General features: G+C 39.7%; 1 protein-coding gene across 1 annotated transcript; it reads left to right on the forward strand.

Moving 5' to 3' along the window:
* The first annotated feature begins 8,080 nt into the window (after positions 1 to 8,080).
* Positions 8,081 to 23,363, forward strand: LOC133891690 (187-kDa microtubule-associated protein AIR9-like). The gene is made up of 39 exons (XM_062332427.1): positions 8,081 to 8,221; positions 8,918 to 9,695; positions 9,796 to 9,861; positions 10,073 to 10,138; positions 10,271 to 10,342; positions 10,419 to 10,484; positions 10,578 to 10,640; positions 10,718 to 10,783; positions 11,234 to 11,333; positions 11,767 to 11,868; positions 12,290 to 12,513; positions 13,375 to 13,489; positions 13,752 to 13,872; positions 14,004 to 14,179; positions 14,729 to 14,861; positions 15,572 to 15,672; positions 15,767 to 15,814; positions 15,926 to 16,110; positions 16,230 to 16,347; positions 16,906 to 17,033; positions 17,391 to 17,559; positions 17,766 to 17,884; positions 17,996 to 18,164; positions 18,344 to 18,428; positions 18,507 to 18,580; positions 18,692 to 18,811; positions 19,087 to 19,273; positions 19,364 to 19,485; positions 19,573 to 19,780; positions 20,245 to 20,318; positions 20,406 to 20,544; positions 20,616 to 20,797; positions 21,259 to 21,414; positions 21,576 to 21,707; positions 21,876 to 21,934; positions 22,256 to 22,288; positions 22,384 to 22,515; positions 22,610 to 22,795; positions 22,892 to 23,363. Exons 2-38 carry the CDS (start codon positions 9,012 to 9,014, stop codon positions 22,784 to 22,786), a joined length of 4,971 nt encoding a protein of 1,656 aa, XP_062188411.1. The 5' UTR covers positions 8,081 to 8,221; positions 8,918 to 9,011; the 3' UTR covers positions 22,787 to 22,795; positions 22,892 to 23,363.
* Positions 23,364 to 23,984: the final 621 nt, after the last annotated feature.

The raw sequence follows: 23,984 nt of genomic DNA on the forward strand, positions 1-23,984 counted from the left end.
CCAAAAAATGAAGCTAAATTTAAATTTACACAAATTTAACCCATACAAACTACATACAACAACTTTTAGGACTTAGATGCCAGCAAAACTCAACCTTAGGGGGGGGTAAGCACACCACTTCTCAGGTGCAGGGTCACCGTACTCTATTCATGCGGGCAGCCAATCACAATCTCAGAACTTTGCACCCGTTCATACAGCCCCAGATACAGCTAGCCAAACAAAATCTCAACTCAGCTTGCATTCACAGCTGCAGTCAACCAAACACATTTCTTCCTCTCATCCAAGATATACGTTGTAGCTATATGAAACCTCGTGCAGGCAGTCAAACACACCCTTTATGTCTCTTGATCCTGTTGTCAAGTTGTAAACCAATTTTTTTACTAAATTAAGATGTTTTTCTAGAAATCCAACTCATAGATACATGCTCTCACTCACACCACTACGTTTACGCCTCACACAACGTCTACTAAAGTTCAGAGATGCGGAGCTTAAAGATTGACAAAGTCACCATAAACGTCTAGTTGTCAATAGATACGTCGCCTACCTTTTTTTTATATAAAATACACAAGAAGCAAGATTTAATCCCTAATGAACAGAACATACAACCAATTCCACCAGCCATTCAAACGAAGGCTCGGTTGTCCTGAATCAAAGACGTTAGTGATGTCTAGTGAGGTTGAGGTATCTCCTGAAAATGGTCTACTCTTTGAGTATGTGTGGTGGACACACGGGCATACTGAGCCTTGCCGTGCCAGACTTAAGACATGCATGGGCCTCCATTTCTATCGCGTGGGCTACAACAAGCAGACGACGCCTAGAGAGATAGAGACCACTCGAGTCTCCTCATGCCATGATTCTTGACGTGTCGTTCCTGTTCACAATCTTCGCCATGCAATGCAAACGAAGCCACTCGACTCCACATAAAACGCTGTTCGCTTTGTACTTTTCTTTTCTTTTTGTCACGTATCTGTACGGCTGCTGTACTGCATGCAACGCCCTCTCTCGTGGAGCCTGCACTAGTCGGTGAGCCATTTCATCAGTACAATGGAAGAAAGCTCTCTCAACTCACATATTTATTTTATTTTTGAAAAAGAAAACGTCCGATTTGTAAGTTGCATACTAGAGTACAGTACCACTTGCATGACAGCAATATTTTTTGTTTATGTATCATGCATGACTCATGAGTTGGCCGCCTATAAAACCAAAGAAGAAAGAGATCTCGCAGCCATACTATAGAGTATAGAACCTTGTGCGATGGTCGCTGCACCGTCTTACTCACAAGGCGCGTCCAGAAACAATATCTTCTCCTTTGCATGCAGTCTGCACCATCGATCCTTTCAGCTCTGTCTACTTTTGTTAATAGAAAATTAGGATAATCGATTAAGTAATCAGTCGTACTTAATTTCTCTCTCTTCATTCGCCTTTCACCTTTGTCTCTCTTTGCTTCTGAGCCTGACCATCTCTCTTTTCTCTCTCTTCCTTTCTGGGCTCATCAGTGGATTCTTGCCTTGAACAACGGCAACTTTAGCTAGCCTTTTGTCAAAGATCATGCAACATTGTCTATTTCGATTTATCGTAAAAATAATTATTGCACCTAAATTTGCACAGGCACACGCATGCTGGGTTTCCAAGCTGGAGTGAAGTGATAGCAGCAGGCTCCCGGGATTGTTGGACCCTCTCCGTCGTGGACAGCGACGGCGGCCTCCATCCGTGCTTGGAAGATAACTATATACTACCTTCGTTCTTAAATAAATATTACTCTAGAATACGTATAGTCATATTTTAGAAACTTTGATCATTATTATACATAAAACTATTAGAATTTTACATATTAAAATGATGATAGTAAATTTATTATGAAAAATACTTTGATATCATCTAATTTTTATCAACTTTAATAAGAATTAGTTATTAAAAATAATGATTAAATATATTTGTTGGAGACCGTATCGATATCCTAAACGACAAGTAAAATATATAGTAGTAATTTCCTGTTTGGCTAGCTGTGTTGGATTGCTGGAGTAATTTCCTAGCTATTCTGACATTCAGCTCGATAATTTGGAACAATATATATCTGAAATCTCTTAGGGTCCATGAGTTCCAAATCATACAATTAAGTTGGTATGGATATATGCTTACAAGTCAGAACATGCATGCTCTTAGCAGTGTTTTCTCTGGATTAAGTTGCAGATGGCATGCGGTAGCATTATTACCTTGAACAAATTAAGCATGCACTGTTTGGCAGTATCGTTTTCTGAAGAAGTGCCATTATTTAGCACTAGCAGACTGATGGACGCTTATCCTAATCCAACAATCTACTGCCGTGTCGGCGGCGTTTCCCACCGGCTTTCCATTTGCACGAAGCATGCACCCACCCATCGGAAGAGGAGACGAAGGAAGGAAGGGTAGTGGCATCGGCCGCCGGCACGTCGCTGGTTGTCAGCTCCTCCGTCTTACCGACCGACGGTCCGACCAACCAACCGACCGACCAACGCCTCTAATCTATGATTAGCCAGCTGATTAATGGGCACAGTTCCCGTCGACACCCTCTAAATAAATTCTGTCGACTTCGGGATATTTGCTCATTTGTCGTGGTAATTGCTGCTCAGTCTGACACATAGAGCTTTCTGAATCTATACACGTGAGACAGAGTGATAAATAAGATACCATCCAGAAATCACCATGACAAATAAGCGAATGCCCCGTCAACGTCTTTCTTGCATAAACACACCCTCGGGAGAGCTCCAATTCGATGGCGAGCCTCTGTGCCAGTCCAGCTCCATAGCATAGGTGAGGGTGGCCAGTAAATTCGATCGGCTAGCTGCTGGAAACCAATCATGTCATCTCATTTGCGTGCAGCCTCGTCAAAAAAAAAAAAAAAAAAGCTCAGCTATTCCAATTTGGCTCATAAAAAGTTTGATTTGAGATCAATTCATCTAATATTTGACTCAAAGCTCGTGAGCCTAAATGAGCCGAGCTTAAGCTTGGTTCGAAGCTCACGCTTCTTGTTCTATTTAATAATTTGATAATTTATATGTTTGATTAAGGATAGAGACGAAAATTTATAATTTATATGTCTATCTCTATACTTGATTGATACTCGGTTGACAACTGCACACAAGAGCCGTAAACATGGGCTCGTCTAGTTCGGGAATCGTGTAGCCTTTTGCAATAAAGTTTGAGAAATCTGACGGACCGTCGTCCTTTTCTTCCCCCCTCAATCGAATAACATTGCCGTTTTATTGATCACCGTTTTATAGCTACACATTTTAAGGTTCGTTTAGATGGACGGTAGCTTTAGAGTTTCTGATTAGATAAGAAAATAATTGAGTGTTTAAATTTTGGTTGTTACCTTTTAGAATAAGCTTTTAGTTTCTTAATATATTAAGTCAAAAAAGTTTATTTCAGTCTATTCTTAACGTCTAGTTCATTTCAGCTACAGTCATTTTCTCAGTCAATTAAAAACCATAAAGAAACTAGAGAAAAAGCAACCGTTTAGAGAGTTTCTAGCTTTTTTTTGGAAAAGAAAAAAATCTATCTAAACAGGGATAAGTGTGTTCAATTTGAGAAATGGAATAGATTCCTCACGACTACGTAGCTATATAAATATGAGAAATAGTGTTGTCATACCAACATTTATGAGATGATCTCGTGATGTAGGATCTCTTTTGGAACGCATTTTAAGGCTCTTTTAGATATATTGTAGCTTTAGAGCTTTTGATTAGTCGAGGAAGCGGCTGTGACGGTTGAATTTTAGTCTTTAGTTTTTATAATATATTTTTATTTCTCAGTATAACAAAAACCAGAAAAGCTTATCTCAACTTGTTTTTCAGCTTTTAGTTTATTTCAACCACAACTATTTTTTTGCCCAACCAAAAATCACTAGAAATTAGGGACAAAAACCAACCATTTGAAGAACTTCTGGCTTTTTTCGAAGAAAAGAAAAAAACATATCTAAACGGAAGTAAATATGTTTGGTTCGAGGAATCGAATAGTTTCAACTATATCATCTCATTCTGAAAGGACAATGATGTCGCCTAGAGGGGGGGTGAATAGGCGTTTTTACAAAAATTCAACACTTTCTACCGTTGGCCTAAACTTGCAGCGGAATATAAACTAACGAGTTTTTCACAAGAGAAAAACCTAAATATGCTAGGCTCAACTAGTGCACAATCACCCTAAAAAGTGTGGAAATTACAATCCTAAGGTGACAAAAATTACTCAATTCTAGCAAGAGATATGCAATAAAACTTAAATTGAAAAAGGCTGAAAATACTGTTCATATGCCTGAAATTACTGTTCACCGGAGACTCCGGTGTAGTCCGGATACTCCGGTGTGTACAGGTCCGGAAACTCCGGTAAAGGCCGGATTCTCCGGGTTCTGTACAGAACAGAGCCCGAAACTGAATGAAATGGATGTGTAGAGAGTTTTAGCTAAAACCAAGTGATGTCGTGTGTTCCCGGAGATGATTCCAAGTAGATCCACGAAGAACCTACACTCAAATATACACAAACAAGTAGATCGAGCAATATGCACAAAGATTTGAACAAGAACTCAAAAGTAAAGAAACAAGAGAGGAGACACAAGATTTGTTTCCCGAAGTTCAGATTCACCACCGTGAATCCTACGTCTCCGTTGAGGAAGCTCCAACGAGCCGGGTTTCTTTCAACCGCTTTCCTCGATCCACTCTTGATTTCTTTCCTTGCGGAGGCGAAATCGAGCCCTTCACAAACTTTCCCGCGGCTCACCACAAGCACGGGAGCTCACCGGCGACACCTAGCCGGCTAGGAGGCTTCACCTCCAAGAGTAACAAACGCTTCGAGAACTTCTTGTCAAGAACTCAAGTGCTCAAGATTGGATTTTAGCTCTCATGCACTCAATCTTCCAATCTCTCAACCCAACTCACTTTTCTTCTCAAATCACACACTAGAATGGAGTGGGAGATGTTCTTTTGGCTCTAGAGGATGTTCTTTCCGTGCCCTTGCAGCAGCCCCAAAGGATGGGGTGAGTGGGGTATAAATAGCCCACTTCAAAAAACTAGCCGTTGGGCTCTTTTCTGGAACTTACCGGAATATCCGGCCTACACCGGAGTCTCCGGCCACTCCAGGTACCGGAGAATCCGGTCTTCACCGGAGTCTCCGAGTACAGCACAGCTGACCTCCGAAAAACGGCGATAACTTTTGATTCCGGAGTCCGATTTCGACGATTTTGGACTCTATGGAAAGCTTATTCAGAGGGCTACACATCCCAACTGAATTCATGACCTAAAACACATAGGATCAAATTAGGAACACTCCAAAACCCATTTTGGACACTTCCGCACTTTCCGCTCCGGACTCTTAACAACAAACTCTCACTTTGGGTTTGGTTGGGAACTCTTGAGCACTGAGACGCGACAATTAGCTCACGTTGCATCCCTCTTAATAGTGCGGCATACCTATACTCAAATTCAAAGATAAAACTCGTTTGAACCACTTTGAGCATTTGAAAACTTTCAAGTACCGCTTCTTTTTCTTTCAAACCTTGAGGGTTGCCAACTTCCATATATTCTTCACTCCATCTCTTCTTGATTCTTCATATGATTGATGTGAATCATCCATAGCTTCCCATAGCCTCGCACGGTCCATCGACGCAAAGCCTTCACTCGCTCTTCACCACCGCCTTGGTCCTTCGGCGCCAAACCATTTGCTTGCCCTTCACCACGGATGGTCCATCGCAGCTGAGTCTTGCTTGTCCTTCACCGTCTTGCCATAGAAAACTACTTTGTATTCGACATCTTCAAGGAATTCACTTTTTCATATATGGAGTCCACTCTTGTTCTTCACTCTTGGCATATATGATTTCAATTCAACTCATGCCTTCTTATGGATCCTAACCCCAACTCACTCTTAAGCACAAAGCACATGGGTTAGTCCATAAAATCTAAATGAAACTTTTATACCTTAAGTTACTTGATCTCCATAAGTAACTTATTAGCCTTCATGCATATTGTCAATCTTCATATAGAACCTAACCCCACTCATTCTTAAACACATAGCACACGTGTTAGTCTATAAAACTCTATTGACAAGCATACCTTTAGTTACTTGATCTCCACAAGTAACTTAGCCTTCAAGCTTATTGCTAATCTTATTGAGCTTCTTCTTCTTCCGAGCATCACTTTGAGCTCATTCATCTTGATGTACTTTCAATCTTCCCATTCACCTAGAGTTCATGCATGTCTCTTCTCCATGCATCACCTATTGAACAACCTACTAACAATCTCAACAATATTGTTAGTCCATATGTATTGTCATTAATTACCAAAACCACACATAGGGGCTAGATGCACTTTCACATTCCTCACAACTACATAACTAATATAAACTAGGCGGATTGACGCGCTTACACCGTGTCTATTTTTTTCACAGAACATGACAAAAGAAGACTAAAAAAATTAGTTTCACCAATTTTGGGCATCTCAATATTTATTTATGAATTTATTAATATTTAACACATTCATTTAATTAGAGGAAAAACAATATTATTTTTATGCATGCACATAATTTTAATATGTAGACGACAGTAATATGAACCTAACCAAATTTGTTTCATATATTTTTGAGTTTTAGATATTTTTCTGTGTATGTTAGATTATTTCAGCCGATTTATCAATATAACTATTACACCTTTCACTATTTTTCTAGAATTTTCCAAAAAATTATATTATACATATAAATATATGGATACATATATACAAACATATACATATACATATATATATGTATACATATACGTATCCATATCCGTATATATATACATGTATATATATATAGTGCCTACATAAACAGTAGCTACAGTGCTTGAGCCCTAGAATCGCTCTGATTCTTGGAGCTTTAATACATAGTATATATATATGAGAAATGGTGTGTCCCATCAAAAATTATGAGCTAAACTCATGATGTACATCCCTTCTGGAACGTGTTTATCTCTCAAATAAGGGTGGAGCATTGTTGTTGCTAGGGTAGACCTGATCCCTTTTGACCTAACAAATGTTATATATTTTATAGTATATTTTAATCTAAGTTCTCATATTTTATTAATTCAATCTCTTATGACTCAGTTGAAAAACATTTAGCTTCGTATCCCTCTCTAAATTTTGACCCAGTTTCACCGCGGTCTCAAATCAAACGCCTCACTGGTACTTGGGTGCTGGTGGGCTGGTATGGGCATGTTTGGTTGGCCGCATGCTCTCAGTCTGACTGTATGAGTCATACAGGCTGAGTTGAGACAGGCTGGGGAGATGCAGTAGGGTCTGTTTGGTTGGCTGCATGTATTCAGTCTGGTTGAGAAGATGTTATGTTTGGTTGTCTGCACGAATATATGTTGTAATACAAAGGAACTCACTTTTTTATCAAATAATCTAGGTTGAAAATATTTTTATAAATTAGTATATCACTGGATAAAAATATCAATGAATTTTTTACGATTTTTTGAGAATTTTAATTAAATATTGACTTGAGCTTTTTAGATCAAACTAATTAAAATGGGTTGTTAGTGACTTCTAATTTATTCACGAAAATATTTAGAATTTTTAGACTTCTAAATAAAATCGAAAGTTAAATAAAAAAATTCATATACACAGCATATTTACATCTCTCCAGCCAGGCCCGACGGAAACGGCCGATTCCAGCGTTTCCCCGAGCCTGGCTGAGTGGATACAACTGCATGGGTGGATGCAGACCTCAAGCGCTGATCCAGGCATCCAAACGAATTTCTGCGTGAGCGAACTGCATCGACGGGTGCATGCACGAGCTGAGCCAACCATCCGAACACGTCCAAATAGGCGGTTTGACAATGAGGTGACGATGATGACATCTGGCATGCCAACTATGAGTGACGTGGCGGACAACATGGCGCTGACGGCCGCGAGGGGCTCTACAGTAATAACGAGAAGAGCTGGAGGGGCAAAGGCGTAATTTCACTGTGTATTGCGGGCCCCTTAGCCTCCCCGGGCCCAAATCAAATCAAACCGCGAAAGCGGGTGCGCGTTTATGCGGCCACCCCCCTGAGATACCCAGCTATTACATGCCAGTCCTTGCCACTCGGATACTGTTCTATACTCCTCCCGTGCCTGCTGCCGTCCCACTCCTCTCACGCCGCCCGCGCTCCGGTGGTGGCTGCATTGCTGGTCGCGGAGGCGGCGGGGGGAGCTAGTCGGCCAGGGGTCGAACCGGAGAGGTGAGAGGCCTTGAGATCCCCCGTGCTCGCCGTGCTGTTTCGTCGGGGTGATTTATCGCTTCCGAGTTTTTGGTGTTTTTTTTAGTATAGTTGGGTTTGGTGCCGCATTTCCTGCGCAGCTGGTTGTCGAATCGATATGCGAGTTTCTCGGAATTTCGTCGGGTTGGGTCTCGCCGTGGTGGTAGCGCTGGGGATTTCGGTCCGGCTCTCGCGAAATGCCGGAGGTTTACGCGGCTGGGCGCTAGGGTTTTAGAAGCATCGGCGCTCATTTTTGGGGCCGGATTTGAGCTTGCTTTTGACGCCTCTCATGTTCGCTTGGGATTTCGATCCGTCGCGGCGGATTTTTGTTTGTTTTGTTTTGAATTCCAAACCGAAACTTACGGTTACTTCTTCCGTATTTATTTTGGTTTTACAATTAAACTTTTTTTTTTGCGCCTCTGTGTGGTAAGCTTTAATGTTTTCGCATATTTTGTACGGGCCATAGGTAGTGGCATCGTGCTTGCACGGTTGCATCATTCCGTGCCAATCGGTACCAGTACCACATGTTGTAGTCCTCGTAATTTCTGTCAAGGCGTTGACGAATTCTGTTGCAATTTCAAACTATATACAAGTTTTCTGGTTGGTGCATGAAAGTGTTGAGTGGCTGCCCAATAATTCACCTCTCAATCACTAGCTCGGGTCTATTTTCCCAATCAGGTCGCTCATGAATCAATCATCAGGGCATTCCGGGCTTGACTACTAGAAGGCATTTGGGTGAATTGCTTGGGGTTTCCATTGTTGTTATAGGGGAATGGAAACTCCATCAGAGGCCTCAAAGCCGGCAGATGCTGAACCGGTGAAGCCACGGCCAGCTGCACCCACCGGCAGATTTGCGTTGGGGACTGCTTCGTCAATTAAAAAGCGGGCTGACGCTGGTGCTTCAGCAGAGTTGGGTGTGTCCCGGTCTTCCCTGATGAAGTCTACCTCATCGGTGAATGCCAGTTCGGTGCAGAGAAGAAGCAGCACTGGAAGTGTTGGGAGGCAACAGGAGAATGGGGGCTCAGTTGTTGCTAAGAAGGCTAGTCCTACACTGTCGGGTGGGGTGAAGAAGAGTAAACCGGTGTCAGCCCCCACTGTTAGCTCAAAGCCTTCAGTGGAAAAGAAAACATCCTTGACGTCTGAGAGAATCAAGGCGGATTTGATGAAGAAACCTGCTATTAAGGCATCCCCAACTTCTACACTGAAGAAGGTCCAGTCCAAGACAGAGAGCTCCAATGGCAGCAGTGGCAGCACCAGGAGAGTGGCCTCAAACACTTCTCTGCACTCACCACGTTCACCTTCCATTTCAAGCGGTGTCACAAAGAAATTGCGTTCTCAGGCATCATCGGCAGACAAATGTTCTGTGTCTAGTCGGAGGAAGAGCTCAACTGCTGATAGCCGTGATTCCAGGTTCATGATGCTGCCACAGGTGGATTTGAAGGCTAGTGGTGAAGTGGTTAGTGCAGGTTCTTCTGCATTTTTACGAATAATCCAGATGATCACATGATTTGGTGGTTTTTGACTTTGTCCATTCAACACCTTTTCTGCTACTGTAGAGATTGGATTCAAGAGGTCATAGGGTGCGCAGTCTAAAGCAGTTGAGACTATCGCCTGCTCTTGAGGTAAAGCTTATTCAACCTCTTGTTTTCTCTTCTGTTCCCTAGTTCTGTCTGCTTTCTGTGCTTTGGTGATAACTAAACAGCACAAAGTTGCTGGTTTTATGCAAGATTGCAAGTTGCAAAATCTAGGAAGTATGCAGTAATGCAGACAACCAGCATAAGTTGTGAATATGAAATAATAGGAATGGCTGCTGACTAACTTTATTGTTTCTAGTTTATCTATCTCAGGGACAACCTTTTATCAGGTTTGGAGGGCATTGAGATTCTCAAGGGGGTAAAGGTATGCCTTGTTTATCTTTTCTTTGATTTATCGGAGCTTATCTTTATGTTATTTTTCCACTATGTGCCATACCTATGCTGATTGCTTGTTGATTCTGGGTTTGCTAGCTTATGTCTGCCGTAATATTTGCAGGTTCTTGATTTGAGCTTTAATGATTTTAAGCACCCTGGGTTTGAGCCTCTTGGGAATTGCAAAGTCCTCCAGGTCTGTGCTTTTCCCGTCATATTGATTGAGCTTATGGTTTACATGCACTGATTTTCATGTATACTGTACCATGTAGCAACTTTATCTTGCTGGAAATCAAATAACCTCACTTGCTAGCCTTCCCGAATTTCCTAACTTGGAGGTATGCCACTATTGCCAACTTGGTCTTAGCAGTTGATTTTTACTCACTCTGACATGGATAAATATCTTCCACCTATCTCTCTTTCTGCACCAGTTCCTTTCTGTTGCTCAAAACAGGCTGAAGTCACTTTGTATGGCTCGTCAACCTCGGCTGCAAGTGAGTATGCTGATTTTCTTTGCCTTGAAGATATTCGAATCTTCCATGAAGATCTAATCGGTGTTTCTTTTTTACAGGTATTAGCGGCCAGCAGAAACAAAATATCAACTTTGAAGGGATTCCCACATTTGCCTTCTCTGGAGGTCTGCTTTTCTCTTTGTAGTCATGAACTATTTACACTCCTTATTTTGTTATCAAACTACTATTTCCTCAAGTATAGAAGTCTCTTAGATGCTGGCTATTAACTCCAGGCTATTTATCCCTCTGTTATAGCAAGGTGAACTCATGAAAACCACAACCTACTATTGCTGCTTAACAAAGCATGAAAGATGTCAATACAGATATTAGGTAGTCCACTAATTGGAATCGAGAATAACTGCGGTGTTCTTGAACTACGATGTTATGGACAACTTATATGCATGAAGGAACAACCCACATTATCCATGATCAGATGTTACCAGTCCATTATGGGGCACAAACACTTAGAATGAGTTTTCTATATAAGAATTTTATATGAATTAATCAATACTGTTGATGTACTTAGATGCTAGCCTGGCACAATATGCTCACCTTGGATATTGAACTTACTGCAGCATTTACGTGTTGAGGAGAATCCACTGTTTGACATGCCACACTTGGAAGCTGCTTCTATTCTGCTTATAGGTCCTACTTTGAAAAAGTTCAACGACCGAAGTATGTCCAAGCATGTTTTCATTGTCCTACACATTGTTTGATTGGCTGAATTTGTAGAGAGAAATATTCATCTTAATGCACTAAAAGCTTGGTGCTATTATGCGCATCATCCAATTCAGATTGGTACTAGTGGGGATAAAAAGATGAGATATTTCCAGATAATCCAACTTTATGTTTCCATAAGAAAGGTCACACATAATTATTGTTATTTTTTTTCAAATTGTGAGAAAAGGAGCTCAATTTCAATGGTTCATCTGGATGTATATGAGTATGACATTAGTAATGTCTACTCTAAAGCTCCAACTATCTGCAAAATTGCTATTTTACTACTTGATGTAATATAGGTATACACTAGATTGTTTGGTGCAACCCAAACGGCATATCAAATTTACTTTGATATCATGCATATTTCTAAAGTGGGCTTCTGATGCAGATCTGAACCCCAACGAGGCTGAGGTAGCAAAGCACTATCCTGCTCATACAGCTATTTGCATTCGTGATGGCTGGGAATTTTGCTCCCCTGAACTTGCTGCTGGTATGGTTTTATGGAGAAGAAAGACTATTTGTTGGTCCTTTTTTATCATCAAGACTGATCCTGCTATTTTATTACTTCGAAGACATGTTTTGGTTAGAGCTGTCTTCATTCTGACACAAATAATGAAGCAAGTAGTAGTTAACCGTTTATTTCTTCTCAAGGCTTAAAGACAATTGTGTTGTACAGATGAGAACTTTATAACCATGTAGAGGTTAGCATGCATGCATGTTGGTTTTTCTTTTTGAAAAAAATGCTTTTTCTTGTATTCCTTTAGGTTTTTCTTCTCATGAATCAAAACAAAAATGTGGCACGTCAAAGCTTAACGTCATTGCATGGACTAAAGAAAAGTTGTAAATCTATTTTTACCTGGTTCATAAGTATCCTCGAGAATTCTAAGTGCGCAATTATGCTGCCTGGACAGATTCAACATTTTCCTTCCTTCTTGAGCAATGGAAGAATAACTTGCCTCATGATTACATAGTGAAGAAAGCTTTTGTTGACCATCCATTTGAAGAAGATCCTTGCCATTGCCATTTTAGCTTCACAAATCTTGGTAGTGAGGGTGAACTAGTCCTCAAATACCAATGGTTTCTGGGTGGCAAAACACCAACCGATTTTGTGCATATTCCTGAAGCATTGAGCGAGGTAAAGTACTCCTTTAAGTAATTTGCATCAGACAAAACCATGTTTTAGACTTTTGTACAGTCATCCATGCCTACTTCTAGTTTCTAAGGAATACTTGCGATTTGCATTAGTTGTATCACTTGTATGGTTGTACCCATCACAATTCCAGCCCTGCTTCATCTATTTTGACCAACATGGACTGAATGAGGTTGAAAAGGCAAGACCTAACCTTGGTATTTTGTGTACTCACTAAGATGGTTAGAGCAAGTAGAATAAGGGGCTTATAGGCTGCTTACATGGCACTTTTGCACATGTGGAGGAGAGAGACAAGAGAAAAAGAGAGGAATGGGCTCTCATGCAGGAGCCCAGCTCTACAAGTGCTCCAAGGGCGAGAGAGAGAAAGAAAAGAGTGGCCCATTTGAAGAAACAATCTTAGAGACAACTCATTGTATTAATTGTCTTTAGTGTTGTCTCTAGATAACATGGCATGGGCGTATAGACAATAGTGGTTCTATTATTGAAAATGATCTTAAAGATAATTGACCCTAGCAGTAAGGTCACTTTTATCGTTTGGTCCTTTTGTTCACCAAAAATACCTAACCATAGTGATTAATTACTATTATATGTGGTTTGGACAAGAGATTCAAACCACAATCCCATGACATGAAAACGAGACCACATTAATGGCTTTTAAACTGCCTTTAGTGCACATTTTATCTCATGTAATTGGCATTTTTGGTCCTATCAAATACAAACACTTGTACCTCATGGCACTGTTATTATCTTTCACAAATTCTAAGTCCCTGCTGTCATTGTCGCACCATTTTTGCTTGTATGCTACCTTTTTGCAAGCTCTAAACCCCTGCAATTTCTAAACATAAGGTGTACTGGCCAAAGCGCGAGGATGTTGGAAGATGTTTGAAAGTTGAATGCACTCCGATACTGAATGATGCTGAATTTCCGCCTGTTTTCGCTGTATCTTTACCTGTTTCTCCAGGTAGATTGAAGACTCATCTTATATTAACAGTATTTGGTAAGCCGGATTTGTCTGGCTAGTTGTTTGATAGCGGCCAATTTGCTGTCCACAATATTTCTGGTTCTTGTAGGGAGGTGATTTGGCAGTCTTATGGGTGGGAACTGTTTTACTGTCCTGCTGCTAATGAAACCACCTAGTCTAATTGATGTCATCTATTCACTTAAAATCAAAACTGTAAAGCGGGGCTATATGTTTCTTTTCTCAATCAGTTTTTGTGTACCAGGAACTGGATGTCCAAAGGTCATCAATCTGACAGTCAATGGTGAACTAGTGGAAGGAAACATAGTCAGTGGAGTTCCTGAAATTGCCTGGTGTGGTGGGACACCAGGGAAAGGTGTTGCAAGGTTTGTTTACCCTGTTTACTTCCATATCTTTCTTGGCCGAATGAGCATTCTAAATGCATGTAATTCTACTTAAACAAAATTTCCTATTTAAGGAATGCCACTGATTTTGCTAAACCTCCTTTTGAGTTTAGTTGGTTAAGGCAGAGGTGGAACGGCAACGCTGTAGTAATAGATGGAGCTGATGGGATGGAATATCAGCTGACTGTCGATGATATCAATTCAAGTTTGGTATTTATGTACACCCCTGTTACAGATGAAGGTGTCAAGGGAGAGCCACTATGTACAATGACAGATTTTGTAAAGGCTGGTAATGTACTTTGTCCCTGCAATTATCTTAGAAGTTAGAACCCTTCCTCTCCTTTTGATAGTACTCTACTACTCTTTACTTTTTCTAGTAGCGTTTCACATGTTCGTTTGGGTAAAATATCTGAAAGCTTCTGTTCTACTATGTTTGTAAAAGGGTAGCGACACATTTTAGTTTTAGGCCAAAAGTAATGGTGCTGTATAAATCCTTTCACGTGACATATATTATAGGATTCCTGTTGATGGAAGAATTTTCTCTAGTTTTTTCTTAGAAAACTTCTCCAGAAAGTATGTCTTCAAGAATGTATGTATAACTGTATATACAGCCTTGGCAGTTGAAAATTAACTGATGATGGTTCATCTGGCTACACTTGTCAAATTTGCATAGAATTGTTCACTTGTTCAAATATTTGAAGGATTCTTTTTATTTGAGTGTCAATCTCAATTTATAAGTTCAAGAAAGGTGTTCATAGGGTCTATTTGTAGGGAACTGATACTAGCATTTTTACCATTTTCTAATGTTTATAGCTGTTTGCCTGTGATATTGTTTCAGCAACGCCATCAGTTAGCAACGTACATGTTCTGGGAGAGCTTGTTGAAGACAACATTATCAATGGGAAGGGCAAATACTTTGGTGGCAAAGAGGGACTAAGCAAATTCCGGTGGTTTAGAGAGAAGGAAAATGGGTATGCACCATTAGTTTGTCATCTCTAAGTATTGAATAAAGGAACAAGTTGTTTTGTTGGCTAGATTTTTCATCACTAGCAAGCATCACAGTTCTTAAAATCATTGGCAATATGAGATACAAGGATTAATCTAATGCATGACATCGGAAGTGCACATTTCCATGCTTCTTGAACCACGGATCCTGGTTATGCAGTGAAGTCTTCCCTATATATTTATGCAGTTCTAGAAAGTCTAATGGTCGAATAATAACAACCAGGGACAGTTGAACAAAATGTTGGAGCTTCATATTTTTAAGAAATGCCCTTCTGAGACTTTTGTGCTGCCAAAATCAAATCTCAAATGACATGTTTATTAGTCCTATAAGATATCTTCGGGATTGAAAGGAATCATTCTTATGATTTCACTAGAAAAGATTACCTGCGACACCTATGTTTAAACATCCTCTATTGTTTTAGTTGTCCAATTAGATGGATAGACACATCACGCATTGTCTGTTGACTGAACTTTGGTAGCTATATGATTTTATGGAGCAACTTTTGACAACTGAAGTCAATTTCAGGTCTTCTGAATACTGATTTGTAAACTGAATAGGAAACAAAAAACACTACCAACTAGAAGGGCTAATTTAAACTGCTAGAGAACTGGGTGAACACAAGTAATCCTATAAATTCATGCAGAATGAATGATGGGGGTATTTATTTGTATGCAGTGAATTTCTTCTAGTGCTGTCAAATAGCACGGAGTACACACTAACCAAGGAGGACGTGGGGAGGCGCCTCAAATTTGTATATACCCCCATCAACCTTGAAGGTTTGTTGAATTGTCAGGCGTCAGCCTGTAACATGTCCACTACTTGTTTGCACAAATATTCTGTTGCACTAACATATATTGATGACTTCTCCAGGTCAGGAGGGTGAATCTGCTTGCGCCATAACCGATGTAGTTAAGAAAGGTAGTAATGTTTGGCATTTGCGCCAATTGTGTCATAAAGTCACACTTTTTTTCCTTTTGGGATAAAACTGTGAATTGAAATTACTTTGCTTTACCCTCCTTATTCGGTCAGCCCCTCCAAAAGTCTTCAATTTGAAGATTTTTGGGGAAGCAAGGGAAGGAAGCAAGGTATCTGCTAGTGCTACTGTTACAGGTGGAACTGAAGGGTCCAGCAGGGTTCAATGGTACAAGGCATCTTCCTCAGAATTTAAGAAAGAACATGTGCTTGAAGCTCTTAGTACATCAAAAGTTTCTAAAGTAAGATCAATTTTGTTCTCTACTACTATTAACTGCATAAACTCTACTCATTGTTTATTTGTTATATTTTGTTTAAGGTGACAGAGCTGAATTGCATTTTTCTTTTGATTCTGCATTAGATGTTCCGGATTCCTCTTGGTGCTGTTGGATACTATATTGTTGCGAAGTTTACTCCTGTGGCTCCTGATGGTGAAACCGGTGAACCCGCCTATGCTATATCAGATGATGTTGTGGAAAGTAAGTGCCATGTCAGTCAACCTTATTATTGGTGCTAAAAAGCTTCTTCTCAGTGTCCATTCTGGGTAATTATGATTGTTCTGTTCATAAGTACGCCCAATGGCCATGCATAGTTCAGCCCACTGATCCCCTATCTTCCCACACTCCGCTAAGCAAAGGCAACTATCTTGATTACTTCATTTGAATGATCTCCTAGAAGGGGAGAATGATGGTGCCCATTCTTCTACTGGAGTATGTTCAGTTATCCATACATTTCCGGGCCAGTAATTTTGCCTTGGATATCGTTGGAACACAGTGGGAATTGGATTAAATCAAGAATTTTACAGCTCACGTTTTGCAAGATTTAGGATAAGTGGAACTCGCTGAAGATGTATCAAGTAATAAGCAATGCTCTTTTTTAAAAAGTTATGGGCAGTCCTTTTGTTTTGAACTTTTTATTTAGGGAAGCACAAACTTGTGGTTTGCCTCTTTGTTTACAGTCCTGTTGCCATTTCTTTCTTTAAACAACGTAATTACCTTTATCTTTCCCCTTAAAAAAGCCTTTCTCCTCTGTTGCAGCACTGCCACCCAGCCTTAACTTCTTAACAGTCACCGGTGAATTCTCTGAGGGTCAGATATTGACAGCATCATACGGGTACATTGGGGGGCATGAAGGAAATAGTTTATATAGTTGGCATCTTCATGAGGTATGTGTTGTATTTTCTTGGTTGTAACTCAGTTCTACTGGTACTGACTAAATATCACTGATCGTATAGTGTGCTTCTAGAAATAAGTAACATTTAACAAATACTGGTTGCCACTGATATGAGCAGCACTGCATGTTCTTTAGCCTCTGTTGCTACACTGATATAAAGTTTGACAGACTGAAGATGATGAATTACATGTTCTTTAGCCACTGTTGCTTCACTGATATAAAGTTAGACAGGACGATGAATTGCATGTTCTTTGGTCACTCTTGCTTCACTGATATAAAGTTTGACAGACTGAAGATGATGAATTGCATGTTCTTTAGCCACTGTTGCTTCTGATATAAAGTTTGCCAGGCTGAAGATGATGAAGGCTCTCCAGTTTTGGAGGCGTCCTGTTTGCTACAGTACTGTGTTACAAAGGAAGCTGTTGGAAAGTTTGTTTCTTTCAAATGCACACCTATCAGGGATGATGGTATTGCTGGGGAGCCGAGAGTTTTCATAGGAAAGGACAGAGTTACTCCAGGTGCTTCTGTTTTCTTTTTTGCCTCAAACAATTCTATGTCATGAAAGACATCTATTTATTTTCTTCTTTATATATATGGAATCCATATATCTTTCCTTGTTTGCTGTTGTGATATGTCATATGTTCTAGATACCTATGAATCTATGATTGAAATAAAATTCTTCATAGATAATAACTTAGTTTCAATTTCATTGCACTGCTAACAGGAATGCCAACACTACTTTCTCTTGAACTAACTGGTGAGGCCATTGAAGGAACAACTATGGTTGCCAGTAGAAGATATTGGGGAGGAGAAGAAGGGGACACGGTATTCCGCTGGATATTGGTAGGGTGCTTTTATTAAATACTAATTTTCTTTTTCACATGGTAATGACTAGTAAGTGCCAGGCTATACCTAGACTAATTACATCCTCCATATGAATTCTTGTGTTTGCAGGTAAGTTCTGATGGAACTCAGAAAGAAATTGAAGGCGCAACAAGTTCATCGTACACCTTAAAATGCGATGATATTGGCTTCTACATATCTGTCTTGTGTGAGCCTGTTAGAAATGACGGAGCTCATGGTTCTTTGGTGTCGACAGAAGTGATCGGTCCTATTATACCTGGTAGATAAATTGACAATTGTTATCTCTTTGGAAAATAACCATTTTTCTTTACTGCGTGTATTTCTGTGCACACATGCACTTGCATGTGTGTGGGCATTTATAAACTTGATGTAATAACACTGGGTAAACAAACTTGATAAAGAGAAGCCAACACCTTTCTGTAATTTACTTGTTTGCAGGGCCACCAACATGTCAATCTCTTGAACTAGCCGGCTCTATGGTCGAAGGTGGCCGTTTGACGTTTCATGCTGAGTACACTGGAGGGTGAGAGATACACTACTGCTGTTCCAGGTTATCTCTAAAGTTATCTGCTTGCTGAATTCATTTTTTTTCTCATTCAAGTGTGAGGGGAAGTTGCATCCACGAATGGTTTAGATTACATGGTGATGGTCGCAAGGACAAGTTGACTGTTGATGGTAAGTATATATAGTGTCTTTTAAGACTGATGCTTATACTATCACATACAGCTCCAATGTTTGTTGTTTTCTCTTAGCAGAACTAACTTCTATTTCTTTTTCTCATAATAGAATGTCTAGATCTTAAGCTAGCTGATGTCGGTTGCCGGATTGAACTCGTGTATACACCTGCACGAGAAGACGGATTACAGGGGTCACCTAGAAGTGTTATGTCAGACACAATCTTACCTGGTTAGTGTTTCCTCACAAATTTTTCATTGATTCCATTGGCTGGAGAAGCTTAATCTAGTTATCTAAAGCATGGCATGACTAGTATTTTCTTATGTTTTTTGTTGCTTGGAGTAGGACCATTTTATGTGATACAGAAATATCAATCTGTATTGAGTACACAAATGATAAGAATATAAATAAACATAGCTTTAAGCATAGTGTGTGCAGAATGTAATATATAATGTTATTCTACCAATCTAAGCATCGACTATATGTTAACCTATCATTTCACACAGGGGAGCCCAAGGGTGTCAATCTTATTCTACCTGAGTGTTTTGAGGATAATGAAATTTCTCCCATCAAAACCTACTTTGGTGGCAAGGAAGGCACTGGGACATATACATGGTTTCGAAATAAAGAGAAACCTGATAACATGGAATTTGATCTGGTAGCTGCATCATCAGAAGTTGTTGGAGAAACCTTGTGCGTTCTTTTACTGATTTTATCAAGTTTGTTGGTGTTGAATGATTCATATAAGGAACTAATCCCTTGAAATATTGGAATTTGTAACAGAAAGTACAAGCCTTCATTGGATGATGTTGGTTCCCACCTGGTTCTTTATTGGGTTCCTACACGATGTGATGGAAAGACCGGCGATCCATTGATGACTATCACTGATGACCCAGTCATGGCAGGTTGCTACTTGATATGTTCCTACTTGACATTTTTTTTATGTTCAATTCACTGCCAGCAGATCCTTACTCTTTTCCTGATACTCGCAGCTTTTCCATCTGTATCGGATGTTCACTTGGAGCAGAAAAGTTCAGAGGTATATCATGGACTAGGCATTTATTATGGTGGATATGAGGGATCAAGCTTGTATAGGTGGTACAGGGAATCTAGTGATGGAACCAGGCTTCATATAGATGGTGCTGATTCAGTCACATATGAAGTGACAGATGCAGATTACAGCTGCCGTTTATTGTTTGGGTAAACTACTTCAATAGTCTATTTTGACATGGTATTTGTGCACTTTTGGTATGACTCAGTTGCACTGTTTTATTTCATAGTGGTTAGATAAAATAGCCCACTCTAAATATTAGGCGGGCGTTCTAGGTCTTTGTTAAGTGCTTTATTTTCTAAGCTATCATATTAAATTTCTTGTTTTACTCAAATACATCGTGGTTTGTGATTCACGACGAAACTCTTTGTCTCTTTTCAAAGGATTTGTCTGCAGAATGTTACTGCTGTTCTATATTTAAGTCTCACTTGTCACATATATATCATATATGGCAGACAAACTGTAGCTGCTTGTTTTGTAGTATTCTTCTTGGGTTCTACAATACATATATTATAGATATACTTGAAATTGTTCTCGATCTGATGAATATTTTGGTCACAAATTAGTAGAGCGTTCTTATTTGATGCTTGATACATGATTTTTTCATTGGCAGATATACTCCTGTCCGTTCAGATGGCATCATTGGTGAAGAAAAGCTGTCTGAACCGTCTGATGTAATTTTTCCAGGTAAGTTGTAACTCTGAACCCATTGCATACTGCTTTATGTTTGCAATTTTGTGTAACCACATGTATTCCTTTTCACTTTCCTTTCAGAGCTACTCAGGATCGAGACGCTCGTTTTCAAGGGAAATCAGGTTGAGAGAGAAACACTGATTGCTGTTGAACAAATTCCAAGCAATGAGATTCAACAACATATATGGAATAACTATAAGAAAGAGATGAAATATCAATGGTAAGAGAAGAGAACATCTTTTGTTACTTTGGTTAATATGTACGTAGCACTTAATGGATCTCTGGATGCAGGTTTATTTCCGATGGATCAGGAGTGGATCAGTCTTTTGAACCATTGGCTACCCAGTGCTCTCGCTCATACAAAGTACGCTTTGAGGATATCGGTCGTTGCCTGAAATGTGAATACTTTGTCACTGATCTATTTGGACGATCCAGTGAACTAGTATCAGCTGTGACTGCTCCTATCGCGCCAGGTTTTTTGTCTTCTGCTTATGCCTATTTTTAAAAATACACCAAATTAACTTGCATATATAATTCATGAAAGTTATTGTTATTTCAGTAATCAGCAAACCATTGTACCTTTGTATTTCCAGAAAAGAGTTTCATTTTTTTAAGATCAGTATGATATGGATTTTAAAGAAGTATACCTATTCCAAATAGGATCTGTTCTATAGGCTCATACCACTGCATCCTTGATTACCCATTGGGGTTTGGTTTGCACTTTGATTTGTTAGTTCAGCATATGTATGCTTCTGTCATCTTTAATGCTGTTCTTGTGCATACTAAAGAAAATACTCTTGGGTTAATGTCTGCAATGTTGAACTCTGACTTGAAGATCAAATTGCAGCTCTTGATGATTGTGCCACTATCCACTTTTACGCAGAATGATGAAGTATGCACTGTCTGTAAACAGTTTGATATTTGATTTTAACAGGAATACCTAAAATTGAAAAATTGGAGATCGAAGGAAGAGGTTTCCACACTAACCTATATGCTGTTGGGGGTACCTACAGTGGAGGCAAAGAAGGCAAGAGTAAAATCCAGTGGCTCAGATCGTTGGTCGGAAGCCCTGATCTTATCTCCATACCTGGTATGATTGTTTCGTTAATCTGTAATACTGGTGATGTGTATAAACTTTTAACAATACTTTAATGCTTAACTTCTGATGTACATGAATGTTTACCCAATTTATGGTGCTTCTATGCATGCACTTATCTTTTAACTGTACCAACTTCTTGTGCACTTGTGCAGGCGAAATTGAAAGACTGTATGAAGCTAATGTTGATGATGTAGGGTATAGACTTGTTGCAATCTATACACCTGTGAGAGAGGATGGAGTTGAGGGACGACCTGTTTCTGTTTCAACAGAGCCGATTGCAGTTGGTACAGTCAGATCACCTACCCTATTGTTTCCTATTCATGTGCTCTTATTGTTGATCCCTGCAATCTTTTTTGGTTTAAGCATTAATTGATGCTGTCTTGGCCATTATTGTCACTATAATTTTAAAACCTTCATCATGTTGTACTAACTGATGCTTCCATCTTATGCAGAGCCTGAAATTTACAGGGAAGTGAAACAGAAGCTTGATGATGGTTCAGTCAAATTTGAGGTGATACTGATTTCATTCAGAATGGTTTATTTGCTGTTATTTTAGAACCATCATGATGAGCTAATATTCAATTCATCAAACTGTTAGAACCTGGAAGAATCTTGTTTTTCGTAGCTACTTTCACTGCTGTTGCTGAGAAATAAGCTTCTTAGTAGGCTATTTCCCCCTCCAAATCTGAGTGCTGATAAATTCCACAGCAGAGTGACTACTTTCACAAGCAGCAATTTCAAGCCTAATAACGCCCATTTTATTCTATTTTCACAGTAATGCTATACATTTTGTTATGTTCAATGCATTTTATTCTTTGTTTACCTTGAACAGGTTTTGTGTGACAAGGATCGAACACCCAAAAAGGTACCCCCGTACCACAGCCTGGCCTGCTCATCCTGGACTTAGCAATTCATCAGCATAATAAGCACTAACGATTACTTTTCGGAAAAAAATAACAGGCACAAGTAATGGGACATTTGGAGCGGAGAATTTTGGAGGTCAACAGAAAGAGGATTAAAGTTGTAAAGCCTGGATCCAAGACATCATTCCCAACTATTGAAGTGCGAGGAACATATGCTCCACCCTTCCATGTGAGATCTTCCTGTGAATCCGTCCGTCGGATAGAATTTGCTGTTAATACTACGAAGCTCTTACATGTAGATAACATTGAATTGAACCTTTCAGGTTGAGCTGTATCGCAATGATCAGCACCGCTTCAAGATTGTCGTTGACGGTGAGAATGAAGCTGACTTGATGGTGCAAACACGGCATATGAGAGATGTCATCACTCTCGTGATCAGAGGTCTTGCCCAAAAGTTCAACAGCATCTCCCTCAACACGCTTCTCAAGATCGAGGCATGAAAGATCGAGGTATACCTACCTGATATACCTGACAATTTAAAACCAATTAGGGAAGTTCTTCAATACCAATGCTCTAATTGTGATCAGCGTGCGCATATTTTGTAGGATTTGTAGCGTGGCAGCTGGTGTGTATGTGTGTGGATGGCTGAGCGTGTTACATTACACTTTTCTGTTTCTTTCCTCAAATCAGGAGCTGGTTGCCCCTGACTCAGAGTCATGAAATGTACATAGGGGTGTCGGAGTGAGAAAGAGAGTGGTGTATGTCATTCTCATATTAAGTCACTTTTTTCTTTTTGCCGAGGATATTAGGTCATATTGTTGATGAGGTATTTGCTTTATTTTTCTCGTGATCCTCGGCGCATGAAGCTAGAAATTTGGACGAATCCCGGTTTGACTGCTTATCCACTTAGTTGGTCAGTACTATGAGTACTCTAGGAAGTTCTATTGCCATTATATATGTAAGGTTGCAACTTGCAACCCTAAGATGCACCAACAAAGATCCACACTCGCAAATCCGTCTCTGTTTTTTTTTCTGAAATACTCAAGAGAGCTGTATATCGTTGTATTAAGTATATCTGGTCAAAGATCAAAAGCATACGAAAAAGGAGATTACAAATCCATCTCTGTTATGATGTGAATATAAGGTCATCTGTTCTTAGGGTAATGAGAGAAAAAAAAGGTCATGTTTGACGCGTATTTGGGCTGATTTATTTCGCATACATTGCAGAGCAAAGGTCATTTTTTTAATGTGGATGAATGATGAGTTTCTTTTTCCTAGTTACTGTCCCGTTTAATCCCTTTTCCTGTTCACCATGCACGATAGGCCTCTAATTTGGTTTAGATGCGTAGACGTGAGTATGGTATGTGTGTGTCCAACTTATACTCGAAAAAAAAAAACATAACATCGACGGCACACTGCATCTCATCAGCTGGCAAAGGGAGCAGTCAGCAGTAAGGTTTCAAAATTCAATTCAAGACTGATTACCGAGCCCCGGCAATTTCTTCGATATTCGTTGTTTTTTACAGTAATTTGGTGAAATTCGGTAGAAGTCAGTCGAATTCCGTCAAATTTTTATTTTTATTTTTATTTTTTGAATTTGAATTTAAAAGAAAACCGGTCGATTTCTGAATACGAACCGCAGCAAATTGGTCGGTAACCATGAATATCGAGCGGTTACTGACGTATTTTAAAACCCTA

The sequence above is a fragment of the Phragmites australis genome, chromosome 14 (assembly GCF_958298935.1).
Source record: "Phragmites australis chromosome 14, lpPhrAust1.1, whole genome shotgun sequence".
NCBI classification, from domain to species: Eukaryota; Viridiplantae; Streptophyta; class Magnoliopsida; order Poales; family Poaceae; genus Phragmites; species Phragmites australis.

Bases quoted from the DNA above. Each gene is read 5' to 3' on its own strand.
- LOC133891690 (XM_062332427.1), top strand. From the start codon at position 9,012: ATGGAAACTCCATCAGAGGCCTCAAAGCCGGCAGATGCTGAACCGGTG. The intron at 19,781-20,244 runs GTAAACTACTTC...TTTCATTGGCAG, and splicing joins AGCTGCCGTTTATTGTTTGG to ATATACTCCTGTCCGTTCAG. The intron at 21,708-21,875 runs GTACAGTCAGAT...CATCTTATGCAG, and splicing joins AACAGAGCCGATTGCAGTTG to AGCCTGAAATTTACAGGGAA.